This window comes from Moschus berezovskii, chromosome 15, assembly GCF_049115385.1.
Source record: "Moschus berezovskii isolate FMDL1 chromosome 15, NW_MosBer_1.0, whole genome shotgun sequence".
NCBI classification, from domain to species: Eukaryota; Metazoa; Chordata; class Mammalia; order Artiodactyla; family Moschidae; genus Moschus; species Moschus berezovskii.
Genome location: NC_142474.1, coordinates 17,770,719 through 17,783,173, shown reverse-complemented (window position 1 = coordinate 17,783,173; position 12,455 = coordinate 17,770,719). Strand labels below are relative to the sequence as shown.

General features: G+C 52.1%; 1 protein-coding gene across 1 annotated transcript in view; it reads right to left on the bottom strand.

The window, feature by feature from the left end:
• Positions 1-12,455, bottom strand: part of MTCL2 (microtubule crosslinking factor 2) — a 77,221-nt gene that overhangs the window by 11,352 nt on the left and 53,414 nt on the right. Inside the window, exons 9-14 of the mRNA XM_055436914.2 lie at positions 10,069-10,173; positions 8,917-9,084; positions 7,109-7,360; positions 6,093-6,164; positions 5,098-5,168; positions 2,015-3,368 (exon numbers count right to left, since the gene is read on the bottom strand). Coding sequence (XP_055292889.2) covers positions 2,015-3,368; positions 5,098-5,168; positions 6,093-6,164; positions 7,109-7,360; positions 8,917-9,084; positions 10,069-10,173 — 2,022 coding nt within the window. The remainder of the gene's footprint in view (positions 1-2,014; positions 3,369-5,097; positions 5,169-6,092; positions 6,165-7,108; positions 7,361-8,916; positions 9,085-10,068; positions 10,174-12,455) is intronic.

Genomic DNA, 12,455 nt, shown 5'->3' with positions numbered 1-12,455 from the left:
GCAATATGGAAAAATGCTTTTGTGTCAAGATGTTCACCACAGTATTATGTACAATAGGGAAAACCTAGAAACCAGCTAAACATATAAACCGTACAAATCACATGGGTCAATTCCAGCCCATGCCATCTCTCTCTGCCCCCACCTACAACCTTCCTTCACTCCCTGCGCTGCAGACCATGATACCACCCCTGACCACAGCTGACTGGGCCAAGGAGGCCCACTGAACTCAAGTTAGACCAATCAGTTTCTTTCTGAAATGTGGAACTGGGACACAGGTATTTGACTCCATTTCTTTTAGGTGCTTGAACCAGAAGATGTTACAAAAGCAGAGTAGGGAGAGCCCACCTGGACCACATGCAAATACAACAGAGAGGGAGGGAGGAAGAGGACATCAGAGAAAACGAAGCTCAAAAGAGAGGAGAAGGAGGGACTTCCCTGGTGGTCTAGGGGCTAAAACTCCAAGTTCCCAATGCAGGGGGGTTCGGGTTCAATCCTTGATCAGGGAACTAGATTCCGCATGCCACAACTAAAAGATCCTGAGTGCTGCAACTAAGACCTGGCACAGACAGACAAATTATATATATATATATATTTTTTTTTTTAAGAGAGAAGAGGGAGACAGAGCAGCCACTGGGGCCTTTGGATCCTTGCCCTTGGGTTCCATGGTATAACCCACAATTTCCCTTTCTGCAATGCTAACTTATGTTTTACTAATATGCACATCACTTCAGTTCAGTCGCTCAGTCGTGTCCGACTCTCTGCGACCCCATGAATCACAGCACGCCAGGCCTCCCTGTCCATCACCAACTCCCGGAGTTCACTCAAACTCATGTCCATCGAGTCGGTGATACCATCCAGCCATCTCATTCTCTGTTGTCCCCTTCTCCTCCCGCCCCCAACCTTTCCCAGCATCAGAGTCTTTTCCAGTGAGTCAACTTGTCGCATGAGGTGGCCAAAGTATTGCAGTTTCAGCTTTAGCATCAGTCCTTCCAATGAACACCCAGGATTGATCTCCTCTAGAATGGACTGGTTGGATCTCCTTGCAGTCCAAGGGACTCTCAAGAGTCTTCTCCAACACCACAGTTCAAAAGCATCGATTCTTCGGCGATCAGCCTTCTTCATAGTCCAACTCTCACATCCATACATGACCACGGGAAAAACCATAGCCTTGACTAGACGGACCTTGGTTGGCAAAGTCATGTCTCTGCTTTTTAATATACTATCTAGGTTGGTTATAACTTTCCTTCCAAGGAGTAAGCGTCTTTTAATTTCATGGCTGCAATCAGCATCCACAGTGATTTTGAAGCCCAAAAAAGTAAAGTCTGACACTGTCTCCACTGTTTTTCCATCTATTTCCCATGAAGTGATGGGACCAGATGCCATGATTTTTGTTTTCTGAATGTTGAGCTTCAAGCCAACCTTTTCACTCTCCTCTTTCACTTTCATCAAGAGGCTTTTGAGTTCCTCTTCACTTTCTGCCATAAAACCTTAACTAAATCTGAAATTGATATCGGAGTGAAATGAGCAACAAAAGGGTCTCAGAATGGAAGCACTTGGGGATGGATTCTTGGTGGGGTGGGGGCAGTGGTGTGCTGGGACATGTTTAAAGACTGGTTTCCCAGGAGTGAGAGGAGAAGCACTGACTTTCAGCAATTCCAGTTTTCACAGAGTAAATCCTCTCAGGGTACTAAGGTGACACCACTGAACCCAGGTCCAGGACCGGCTCTCATCAATCAAGGGATTGGGCACAGCGATGGGTGATGGGACAGCAGTGCACATCCTTCTTCCCCGGAGGGGATGCTGGCAGTCTCTAGGGATGTGCATGGCTAAGCCATGCTTAGGCGTCTAGTAATCAGACCGTGTGTCCATCAGGTCTGTTCCAGGACGCAGGCCTTCCAACCCCCATCCCAGACCAGCACAGGGACTTACTGAAACACACAAACCACACGCCTGAGTTTGAAAACCAAAGAGTTACCTCAAAAGAAAAAGGGCACCCCGCCCCCAACCCACCTACCTCATTGGGAAGGACCGTGGCTCCATCTCCATCTCGAGTGATACCATCCTTCCCCACCTGGGGGAGCACGGAGAGCCTGGCCTCCTCACTGCCGCCCGACTTGCCCACCTTCTTGTTCAGGATCCTGGCCATGCCCTCGGGTTGATGGTAGCTGGCGGGGGAGAGGGGCTCCGGCTTCTTGGCGCCCTCCTCCCCAGACACGGACGCCGTGGGGCTCGGCGCCCGGCCACACACGTTGCGGAAGAACTCCTGCACGATGCCGTACTTGGGCGGTTCGGGCTTGGCCCGGGCCTCGGACATGCCAAGTTTCCAGACCGACTCCGTACTCCCCGAGTGCTCCACCACGCTGAAGAGGCTGGACAGCCCGTCGTTGATGTTCCTCAGCACGGGGCTGTCCCTCGTGGTGGTGGAGCGGGCCCAGGCCGAGCCGTTCTGCTTGCCCTGGTGCAGGTTCCACAGGCTGCGGTCCTTGGCCCCGTCCAGCTTTGACACAGAGCGCCTCTGGAGCTTGGGCGAGCCGTACTTGGGCGAGCAGCAGGGCCGCTCGATGCGCGCGTGCACCTTGTCCAGGGAAGAGGAGATCTGCTTGCTGCGCACGGACACGAGCGAGGAGCCGCGCGGCGACCAGCTCTTGCCGTGCAGGCTGCCGCGGGGCGGGTCGGTCTGCAGGCCCACGCTGACCGTGCGGATGGTCTGCGTGCCCACACTGGCCACGCCCACCGTCTGGCTGGAAGTGCTCTTCACCTTCCGCTCCAGCGAGCCCGAGCGCATGGCCTGGCGCACGCAGTTGGTGATCTCCTTCATGTCGTCGCTCATGTTCCCCGACATCTCAAAGTCATGCAGGGCCGCCGGGAAGCCAGGCCCTGCCGCCGAGGGGCCGCCCCCGGAGCCCCCGTCCAGGCGCTGCCGGGAGAAGTTGCAGAGCCAGCGGCTGTAGGAGCTCTCGGCCAACCCGTCCGCCTCGGCCGACTCTTTGGGCTTGGCTGTGGTGAAGAGAAAGCCCGGCTCGATGATGATCTTCCCCTCCCTGTCATGGACCACGGGGACGCCCAGGCGCCGGGCCACCGGGGGGCTGTAGTACACGCGGATGCCCGTCTTGTCGGGCGCTGTGTAGCTGCGTTGCATCTGCCTCCCCGCTGGCTCCGGGCAGCCTAGGGCACCCAGGCGGTTGCAGTCACGGGGCGTGAGCCCTGGCTGTTCGGGGGCACCCTTCTCCGGGTCCACTGGCTGAGCGCCCACGAAGGCAAAGGCAGGGCTGTTGGGCAGCTTTTTGCCCCGGGAGGCTTCCCCGGCGAGGTACGGGGAACAGTCCAGCAAACTCTCAAACTCCGACATAGAGGAAACAGATTTGGTCCTGGGAAGAGCAGAGAGAACGGCTGAGTTAGTGGAAGATGCCTTATGCAGAGCAAGCACTCTGGTCTTCCTCGCCGGTCCCTGTGCTTCACGGGAGCTGGGACCACGTTGGTCCTGCTCACCTCCTGTAAAAGATGCTGTTGGTGCCCTGCTCAGCACTCCCTCCACACGCACACCTCCACGTGCAGTACTGCATGCTCCGAGCACCTGCCATTCTCCATCTGAGGCTTTTTTTCTGTCTGCAGGAGCATACTTGGCCTCCACCCAGCTGTTGTTTAGTTGCTGAAGTCATGTCCAACCCTTTTGTGACCCCATGGACTGTAGCCCACCAGGCTCCTCGGTCCATGGGATCTCCCAGGCAAGCATACTGGAGTGGGTTGCCATTTCCTTCTCCAGATCTTCCAGACCCAGGGATGGAACCCACATATCTTGCATTGCAGGCAGATTCTTTACCACTGACCGGAAACTAAAAAGTTCACATGGTGTATAGACATAGCCATCAACAAACCATGGGTGGGGTTTGGTAATTTGGTACCAGTCCCCAGGTCCCCCTTAGGTGGGAGAACTCGTGCTCTACTCTGGCTCCCAGCAATGTTGTGAAATAGCTCCAGCTGCCTACGTGTAACCTGGTTGATAACACCTCCTTTACGGTGCCTTCCCTTTCCTGTCTCATTTCCAGACTTTTCCTTGAATCCCCTCCCAAATGTTCCATTTGCACTCAAATCCTTGCCTGAAGGCTTACTTTTGGGGGAGCCCAATCTAGGACTTCCCAGGTGGCTCAAACGGTAAAGAATCTGCCTACAATGCATGAGACCTAGGTTTGATCCCTGGGTTGGGAAGATCCCCTGGAGAAGGGAATGGCAACCCACTCCAGTATTCTTGCCTGGGGAATTCCATGGCCAGAGGAGCCTGGCAGGCTATAGTCCATGCGGTTGCAAAGAAGTCAGACACGACTGGGTAACTAACAACAAATAATAACACGATCTAGGATACCATTTAATCTCTGGCCCAGACCTGGTATGTGTGCTGTGTGATGACTGTAAGTGCCAGGCATACATGACAGCATTGCACACGTCAGACCATTCAGTCCTCAGACAAGTTTAGGGGGCAGTTCCTGTTACCCCATAGGTAGAGATGGGAAGTACAGCACCAGGGCACAGAGCTAGAACCTGCAGTGCTGAAATTCAAATCTCACGTCACAACTCCAGAGCCACCTTCCTCCCCGGGGCTCACTTGGCTTTGGGCTGCTCACATGGCCCCTGTGCGGTTCTGCTACCCCAACTCCCTTCATGGGTTTCCTAATGGTGGAGACATGGTTTTGAGAGCCCTGGGGGTTTCCCTGGCTACAGCACAGGGCTGGACCCAGAGGATGATGCTCAGTACTACCAGGAATAGAGGTCCAGTAAGACTCTCCAAACTCCAGAGACAGGAAGAACCCCAAAAGGAGTTAAACAGTTCCTTTCCCAGCTAGGATACACTGGGGCCCATTTTCCATCACTAGAATAAAAAAAAAAAATCGCAGGCTAGAATTGCTATCACCCAAAGTTTCCCAGCTCCTAAGTGGCTGGGGTTCCATAAAAAACATATCCCCACATTCTCTCAATTCAGTGGAGGTGCAGTGCTGGGCACGCGGAGCAAAGAAGAAAGGCAAAGTGGCTGGACAGATTGCAGGCTGGGGGCTGGGGCAGGGGGTGGGGCAGGGACAGGGCAAGGAACGGGGCAGCCAGCACCTCTTTAAGCCAGTTCCCCCAAGCTCAGCTTCAGAAACAGCTTCTTTGTCGTGGATCTTTTCACTGCGGGTCTGTCATGGAAGAGAGACAGAAAAGGGTCAGTCTGGCCACAGTATGGGAGCTGGCCCCAGCCCCTCTGCCTGAGTCTCCTCCTGTAGAGCAAGAGTATTATTAGCACCGATCTAGAAGCCCATTGGTCAGTTTCTAGCTATAGTGCATCTAACCCCGCCCCCCATAGGTATGTGATCCAAGCTTGGCCAATCCACGGTTCAAGAGAGAACCCAAGAGAGTCTATTTAGAACTTACTGTGAATGTAATGGCAGCAACAAAGCAACCAGCAGCCACTGCTCAGCTGAAAGTGAGGTCTTGTTTGGGGTTTGCCCCACCCTGGTTCCAGAACCAAGACATCCACCAGTTTTCTGACCCAGCATCACCAGCCCTCTTGAGCCCCTAATGAAATCCTCTCCTACTTCAGTTCCCCAGAATTGGCTTTTGCTGCAACCAAATCTAATTCACCACATCCTCAGGCTGTCATGAGCAAGGGCCTGTATGGTCACTGTCTCATCCCTCAGTGTGTTTTATATGGACAGTGCACCTGAGGTTCAGAAGCAAACTTCACTGATTAACCTCCACAACCTAGGCTGGGCTAAGGCAGAAAATATGATTTTTATTTTACCGGTGGGGCAGCTGGGGCCCAAAGAGACAGAGTGACTTGCCCAGGATCACAAAGCTCTTTTGGAGGCCCTGTTTTTGAGAAAGGCATAATTGAAACTGAGAGACACCTAACCTTTCTCCCCAGGCATGGAAGGATGGAGCTGGCAAGGAGCAGACCTTCACAGGTCTTAAGACTGGAATCATGAAGTAGAGACCTCAGGATGGAGGAGCCCAAGGGGGTGAGGGTATGTGACCTATGGGACAGAATTAGCATCCTCCTGTTCGCATTTCCCCCAAGTGAGGGATTTTGCAGTGTAACCAGGAGCTGCCACCTCTCTCACCTCTTTCCAGCTGTTGTCCTGCTTCTCCAGATCTGAGTGCTTTAGGACCCAGGGGTCAGCAGCTTTCTGCAGCTGAACAAGAATAAAGAAGGTGGTCACGTACAGGCAAAGCTGACGAGCAGGGCCCTGTTTTGTGCAGTGCCATTCCTCAGGCCCCACTCTGCAGCCCAGATGACCCAGATCATGGGCTCGGAGCCACCTTCCAAATGGACAGCAGCTCGAGCCAACAAAGTGGGTTTGGCAAATGATCATAAAACCTACCATTTACAGGCATCCGTATGAGTGTCATTATCTCAAATACAGTAATAGTTATTATTACTATGTTAATTCACGCTGCAGTTCCTGGAACAGCTACATCAGCTAAGCAGCAGCTGAATGACATTAAAGTGGTGATTCCATACTAGGCATGCTAAGCAGCAATTAAAGTGAATGGCATGCCTCTGTACTGTGTTGTGAACAGCTCTCTATGAAAGAGGCAAAATGTAAATTATATATATATATTATGATTCAATTAATGATTAAAAAAATCTGAGTGTAAATTTAAGCTGCAAGAAAGGGAGGGAGTGGGTTGGAGTATGCTTTTGCAGTATTTGAGTCTTTAAAGATGACGTCCTGATTTATACAACTGAAATAATAAAGGCAACAGTCCCAGAGCTTGATACGCTAGGCACCTGTTAACTGTAGTGGGGGTTTTGGTAGGCTCTAGATACGGACATATGACTCACACCTGGTTGATCAGAGCTATGTAGAAAAAGAAAACTTTCTTCCTATTGCAAATGCTAAGCTGCGAGGATGTAAACACAAAATTCAAAGAGGCCACATTGGAGGACAGCTTGCTTCAGAATAAAACACTCGGAAAGCAAGCCTATGAGACCAGCAGAAAGGAAGACCTGGTCCCTACCGCAGTCTCTGAGCACACGGATCCAGCAATACCTGAAGGAGTCCTCTCTCTGGTCTGTGCCCATAGCAACTCCCTGCTTGTGGCTTAAGGCAGCTGGGGCTGGGACAGGCCTCACCTGGCTCAGGCGATTCTGCAGCTCCTTTAGCTGCTGCTCCACCTGCTGCTTCTCACCCTGAAGCCGCTCCACCAGCTGCAGCTTCTCCTGGGCCCAGTTGTGCTCACTGATCTGCAGCTGCCGCGTCAGCTCCATGACTGCGCTGTAGGATTCGGCCAGGAGGTGCTGCTGCTCCTCCCGCTCCCTCTGCAGGGCTGCCTTCCAGTCAGGCCCCGTCCGATCCCCAGCCCCCTTCCCAGCCTTCAGCTCCATCTGGGGAAGGAAGGGCAAACTGGGTGGCTGGCACTGGGAGGCCCCTGCCGTCCCCTCCCATGATCTTCTCTCCCAGGCACCAACAGAGGGTAGGCAAAGGAATGAGGGGCCTCTCCTCAGAGGACCCCCTCACCCAGGAGCCGCTGCTGACCTCTTCAGTTAGAACCAGTCTCTTCTCACAATCCAAGCTTGTGTGGCACAGTTTCTACACACCAAGCTCTGTGCTAAGGGCTTTTCAGGCATTATGTGTATCCTCAAGAAAACTCTGCAAGATAACTACCATCTTTGATATTTCTACCAAGGGGGAAGAGGTTCAGAAAGGTTACTTTTCCCAGGTCACATAGCTACAAAATGGCAGAGGTTCCTCCTAGTTATTGTTTCTCATGATATTTCATCAACACTTACCGGGGTTTACAGTTAGTGGGAGACATGCACAGTCTAAACATAAAAAAATGTGTGCAGGAATCGCTCAAGAGTAATGGCTTGCCTGGTCCCAAGCTGGGGAGAGGGGGGAACAGGAGGTAAAGATGCCATCTATGGACTCAAGGCACCCCACACCCCAGGCTGTGGTCAGATTCCCATGGGGGAGGGGCCCCTGGAATGGCTGGGGTTGCAGGGCAGTATGAACAGTGGACACTGTGGAAAGTGCAGATGGGAAGGCAGTGAGATCTGGAGGGAAGGTTGGGAGAACAGAATGGTGGCACCAGGAAGCCAAAAGTTTGAGAATTGGGAAGAAGGGGGGATCACGGTCATGAGAAGCCAGGAGGGCAAAGGCTTGGGGCGTGCGGATCAGGTCTGCTGTTTACTGGCTGGGTGATCTTGGAGAAGAAACTGAACTCCTCTGTGCTTGTCTTGTCACTTGCCCAACAAAGATCATCTGTGTACCCACCTCCAAGGGGCCCCTGACGCCTGGGGAAGGCAGCCTGCAGAGGCAGGGGGGAGGAAGCTGGGCCGAGCAGGCAGGATGGGGGTGGTGAGAGCACTCTGAGTGGGAGGAAGCCCACCCTCACACTTCTCAGACCACAGTAGAGGGCAGCTAACTTGCTGCCAGGCATACAGCAAGACTAAATACCCAGAGCTCCTGGTTAAGGGTCCTTTGATTATTTGGGTTGTAGGGAGGGGAATCCCCCACTTTGAGTGGATGGAGCAAAACAGGGCCAGGTGGCAGAGAGTTAAGGGGACTTTACAAGGACAGCAGGCCACAGAAGCCTGGGTGTGAGGATGAAGAATGCCGTCAGGTCCAGACAGGCATTTAAGTGTTCTGGCCTCACCTGTGAGCCTGTGGTGTGGGAAAGGTGCCTGTGATACCCCCAGGCTCCTTTGCCAACCCCTCACCTGCCTTTCCTAGCCCAGAGACCCCCAGTCTCCACTGCTTCTGGTATCCTTGCTGTGTGATCTAGTCAAGGTTCTTGCCTTCTCTGGTCCACAAAGTAAGTAAAGTGGTTCCTATGCTTCTAGGAGCATGGCTTGGCCATCCTGTTCCCCAGTCTGACAGCTGAGACCTTGGCAGAGACAGGAACAAGGAGAGGGATGTCTCTGACAGGTGAGAGACTCACCAGGGCAGAATGGCTCTTGAGCTCCGCCCGCTCTGTTTCCCAGGTGGCCTTGGCCTTGGCAAACTGTTGCTGAAGCTCAGTCAGACCACGACGTTCATCCCGGAGCAGCCAGCATAGCTCCTTCAGCGTCACCTTCATGTCGGCCAGTGTCTTGATGTACTCATTGGGCTGCATATGGGGGCAGGGTCTCAGTCAGGAGCTTTCAGAGCAGCAAGGAGGGGAGGCTGGACTGGGAACTCATCCAGAGTTCAGTCTGGGACTCTACCAGGCCTCAGACAAGTCCCACGACTGCTCTGGATCATCTCTTCACAAAACAGGCATAACAGGTCCAGCCCAAGCCCCTCTAAGTCTGACACATGCCCCAGCTTCACATAAACACAAAATTCTGTTGTTACACCAAGTATTCAGCCTAAAGCTAAGCTGGGACCTGGCTTCTCTGAGGCTCTGCAGCATCTAGGCCTGGGTCTTTCTCCCTGCTCAGCAACTGCATTCTCTGACCCACCAGGGCCAGATGAGCAGTCTGGACCCTGGAGTCTACCTGACTATCTGACTTGGGCCTAATCTTCTCTCCTGGGCACATGACCTGTTTCCTACCTATAACCCAGCTTAGTGTGGGTACCCCTGGGAGCCTGATCCCACTGCTCCACTACCCCCTGCCTTGATTTGAAAGTTCCTGATCCTAGGCCACAAGGTCTTTCTTCATACAATTCATTCCAGCCTGCTGTCCTTACCCCCACTATGAACATTCCAAGCTGCAGCCAGTCTCAGAATACCTTGCCACACCTCTGTATACACAGTCCTTTTGGTACAGAATGGCCTTTCCTCATTCTTTATTAGGCAAGCTCCTATTCATCTTTCAAAACCTACCACCTAAAACCCCTTCTCTGTAATACCATCCCCTACACTCTGAACAGAATTAACTACTCTCTTACCCATGACCCCACAATCCATCATCTGACCCTCTATCACTGCCCTGGAATGACTTATGTTCCGCATAGTGCTGAGCATCTGGGGCCAGTGACCAGGCAATGACCCTCTGTGGCTCTAGTCCCTGGTGTAGGGCTGCAGTCAGAGAAAGCAGGAAGGCATGATCACTAAACAGACAAAGGAACAAATGAACAGGACAGGACTGGAAATGGGCTGAGAATTCACCGTGTTTTGGGTCCAGCTGTCCCCTGTGCAGGTCTTGTTATCAGAATGCTGGGCATTCAATTCCTCTTCCTCCATTAGCAGGTACAGCTCCTTCATGCTATTTACCTATTTTTTAAAAAACACACTGATCAGGGGGTGGCAGAGCATCATGCCTGAGGGTCTAACCCTCAGGGGGAGAGGATACAGGCGAGTGACTCAGATAAAAAGGGGGCTGAATAGACAGGCAGGAAGCAAGTATGAGGATTTATGGACCAAAGGCACCCCAGCTAGGCACTGATTCCCCAAATTTTAACTTTTACTCCTAGGCACCGTCCAGGCCAAGGAACATAGCTAGAGAGCCTGGTCCTTCTGGCCCTCTCCCCTACCCCACAACCTTCTCTTCTGCCCCAAGGACCATGAGACATCCCCGAGAACTACTCAGAAATAGCTCTGTTGTCAAAGGAGGCACGGTGATTGGATTAAAAGGTCCACAAGGCCCATAAGGGCAATCAGAGTTTGGGTAGACAGGGCCCTTCCTGGGGGCAGGGGTTGCTATTGATTGATTCCGGACAGGAATCCAAAGTCAGCCCAGGAGACCAGGGCTAGTTCAAGAAGGGAGAGAAGGAGAAGAAGAGGGTGCTTATTTACTATTCATTAATTCATTCATTCGACAATTTTTTTTTTAGCTGTGCCCGGCAGCATGTGGGATCTTAGTTCCCTGATCCAGGATCAAACCTGTGCCCCCTGCATTGACAGCATGAAGTTTTAACCACTGGACCACTAAGGAAGCCCCTTATTTGAATATTTATTGAATATCTGCCATGCACCAGGTCCTTGTTCAAAGCTGGGGATATGTCAGTGAGCAAGACAGACAAAAAATCCTGGTCCCCTTCAGCCTCCATTCCAGTAGCAATAAAACAAACAAACAGATATGTGAAATACATGAAATGTCATTAAGTATATGAAACGTTCCGTAATAATAAGTGCTATGAAGAAGAGAACCGTGAAAGGAGCTAGGATGTGCCCTACTGCGTGGTCAAGGAAGGCCTCAGGAAGGAGGTAGGATTTGGGCAAAGTTCCAAAGGAAGTAAAAGAATAAGTCATGTGAAGACCTGCAGGTTGAGAATTCCTGGGGATGACCACAGCAAATGCAAAGGCCCTGAGGTGAGAACATGTCTGTCCGAGGAAGAGCAAGAGAGCCAGGAAGAAAGTGAGAGGTACGGGGACCAAGGTGGGTTGACCAGGTGTTGCAGGGACTTCCGCTTCTACTCTGGGTGATGTGGGAGCCAGAGGAGGGCTGTGCTAAGGAGTGGCACTGACCTGACTTCCAATTTTGTGAGATCACTCTGGCTGCTGTGTTGGGATACTTTATAGGGTAGAAACAGAGCTCCACAGCACCAGGGGGCACCATCCACGTGGAGTACACGCAGCCTGGTACCTGCCTGTTTTGACTAGAAGATGCTCAGTGGAAGGGTGCAAGGGCAACAACAGGAAGACCAGTTAGGAGGCTGCAGTGATAATCCAGGCAAGAAGTGATGATGGTTCAGATGGGGGTGGTGACAGGGCTGGGCAGTGCAGCTGGGGCAGATTCGGTAGATTCTAGATAGATTCACAATGTGCAGGAAAGGCCACGGAAGCCAAGTGCCTGGACAAGCTTTCCAAGGCAGTAAGCGAAGGTCAAAAGGAGAGATGCAGCCTGAGGGCTATAAACCCTGGCAACTGTGACCTTAAGGGGTCAGTTCAGGAAGAAAAGGCGGGTCCAGCCAAGGAGACTGAGAAGGAGCAACCAGTGAGGTGGAAAGAAAACCAAGAGAATATGGTGTCCTAAAAAACAAATGAAGAAGTTTTCAGGGTCAGGGCAGGCACTGGGACGTATGTGCGAGTAGAAGGGCCTATGTAAATAAACAGCCAGTTCCATCCTCGGTCACCAGTATCTAAACATACGAACTTAAAAAAATATACTTATTTATTTTATTTTTGGCATGCAGAGTCTTTGTTGCCACATGCCGGCTTTCTCCAGTTGCAGTGAGCAGGCGCTGATCTCCAGTTGTGGTGCCTGGGTTTCTCACTGCAGTGGCTTCTCTTGTTGAGGAGCCTAGGCTCGAGGGTGTGGGAGCTTCAGCAGTTGTGGTGCCCAGGCTTAGTTGCCCTGTGGCATGTGGAATCTTCCTGGACCAGGGATCCCACATCCTCTACACTGGCAGGTCGATTCCTAACCACTGGATCGCCAGGGAAGCCCAACGTACAGACTTCATTATCTGTATACACAGGTGCACAATTCTTTCTCTGAAATTCTTTGAGGCCAGGTGTGCTTGGAATTCAGAATTAACCGGGATTTAGAAAGATAATATGGTACCCACACTGTATATTATATAACAGCCCCGTCTGGAGTAACACCTTATGCTCAC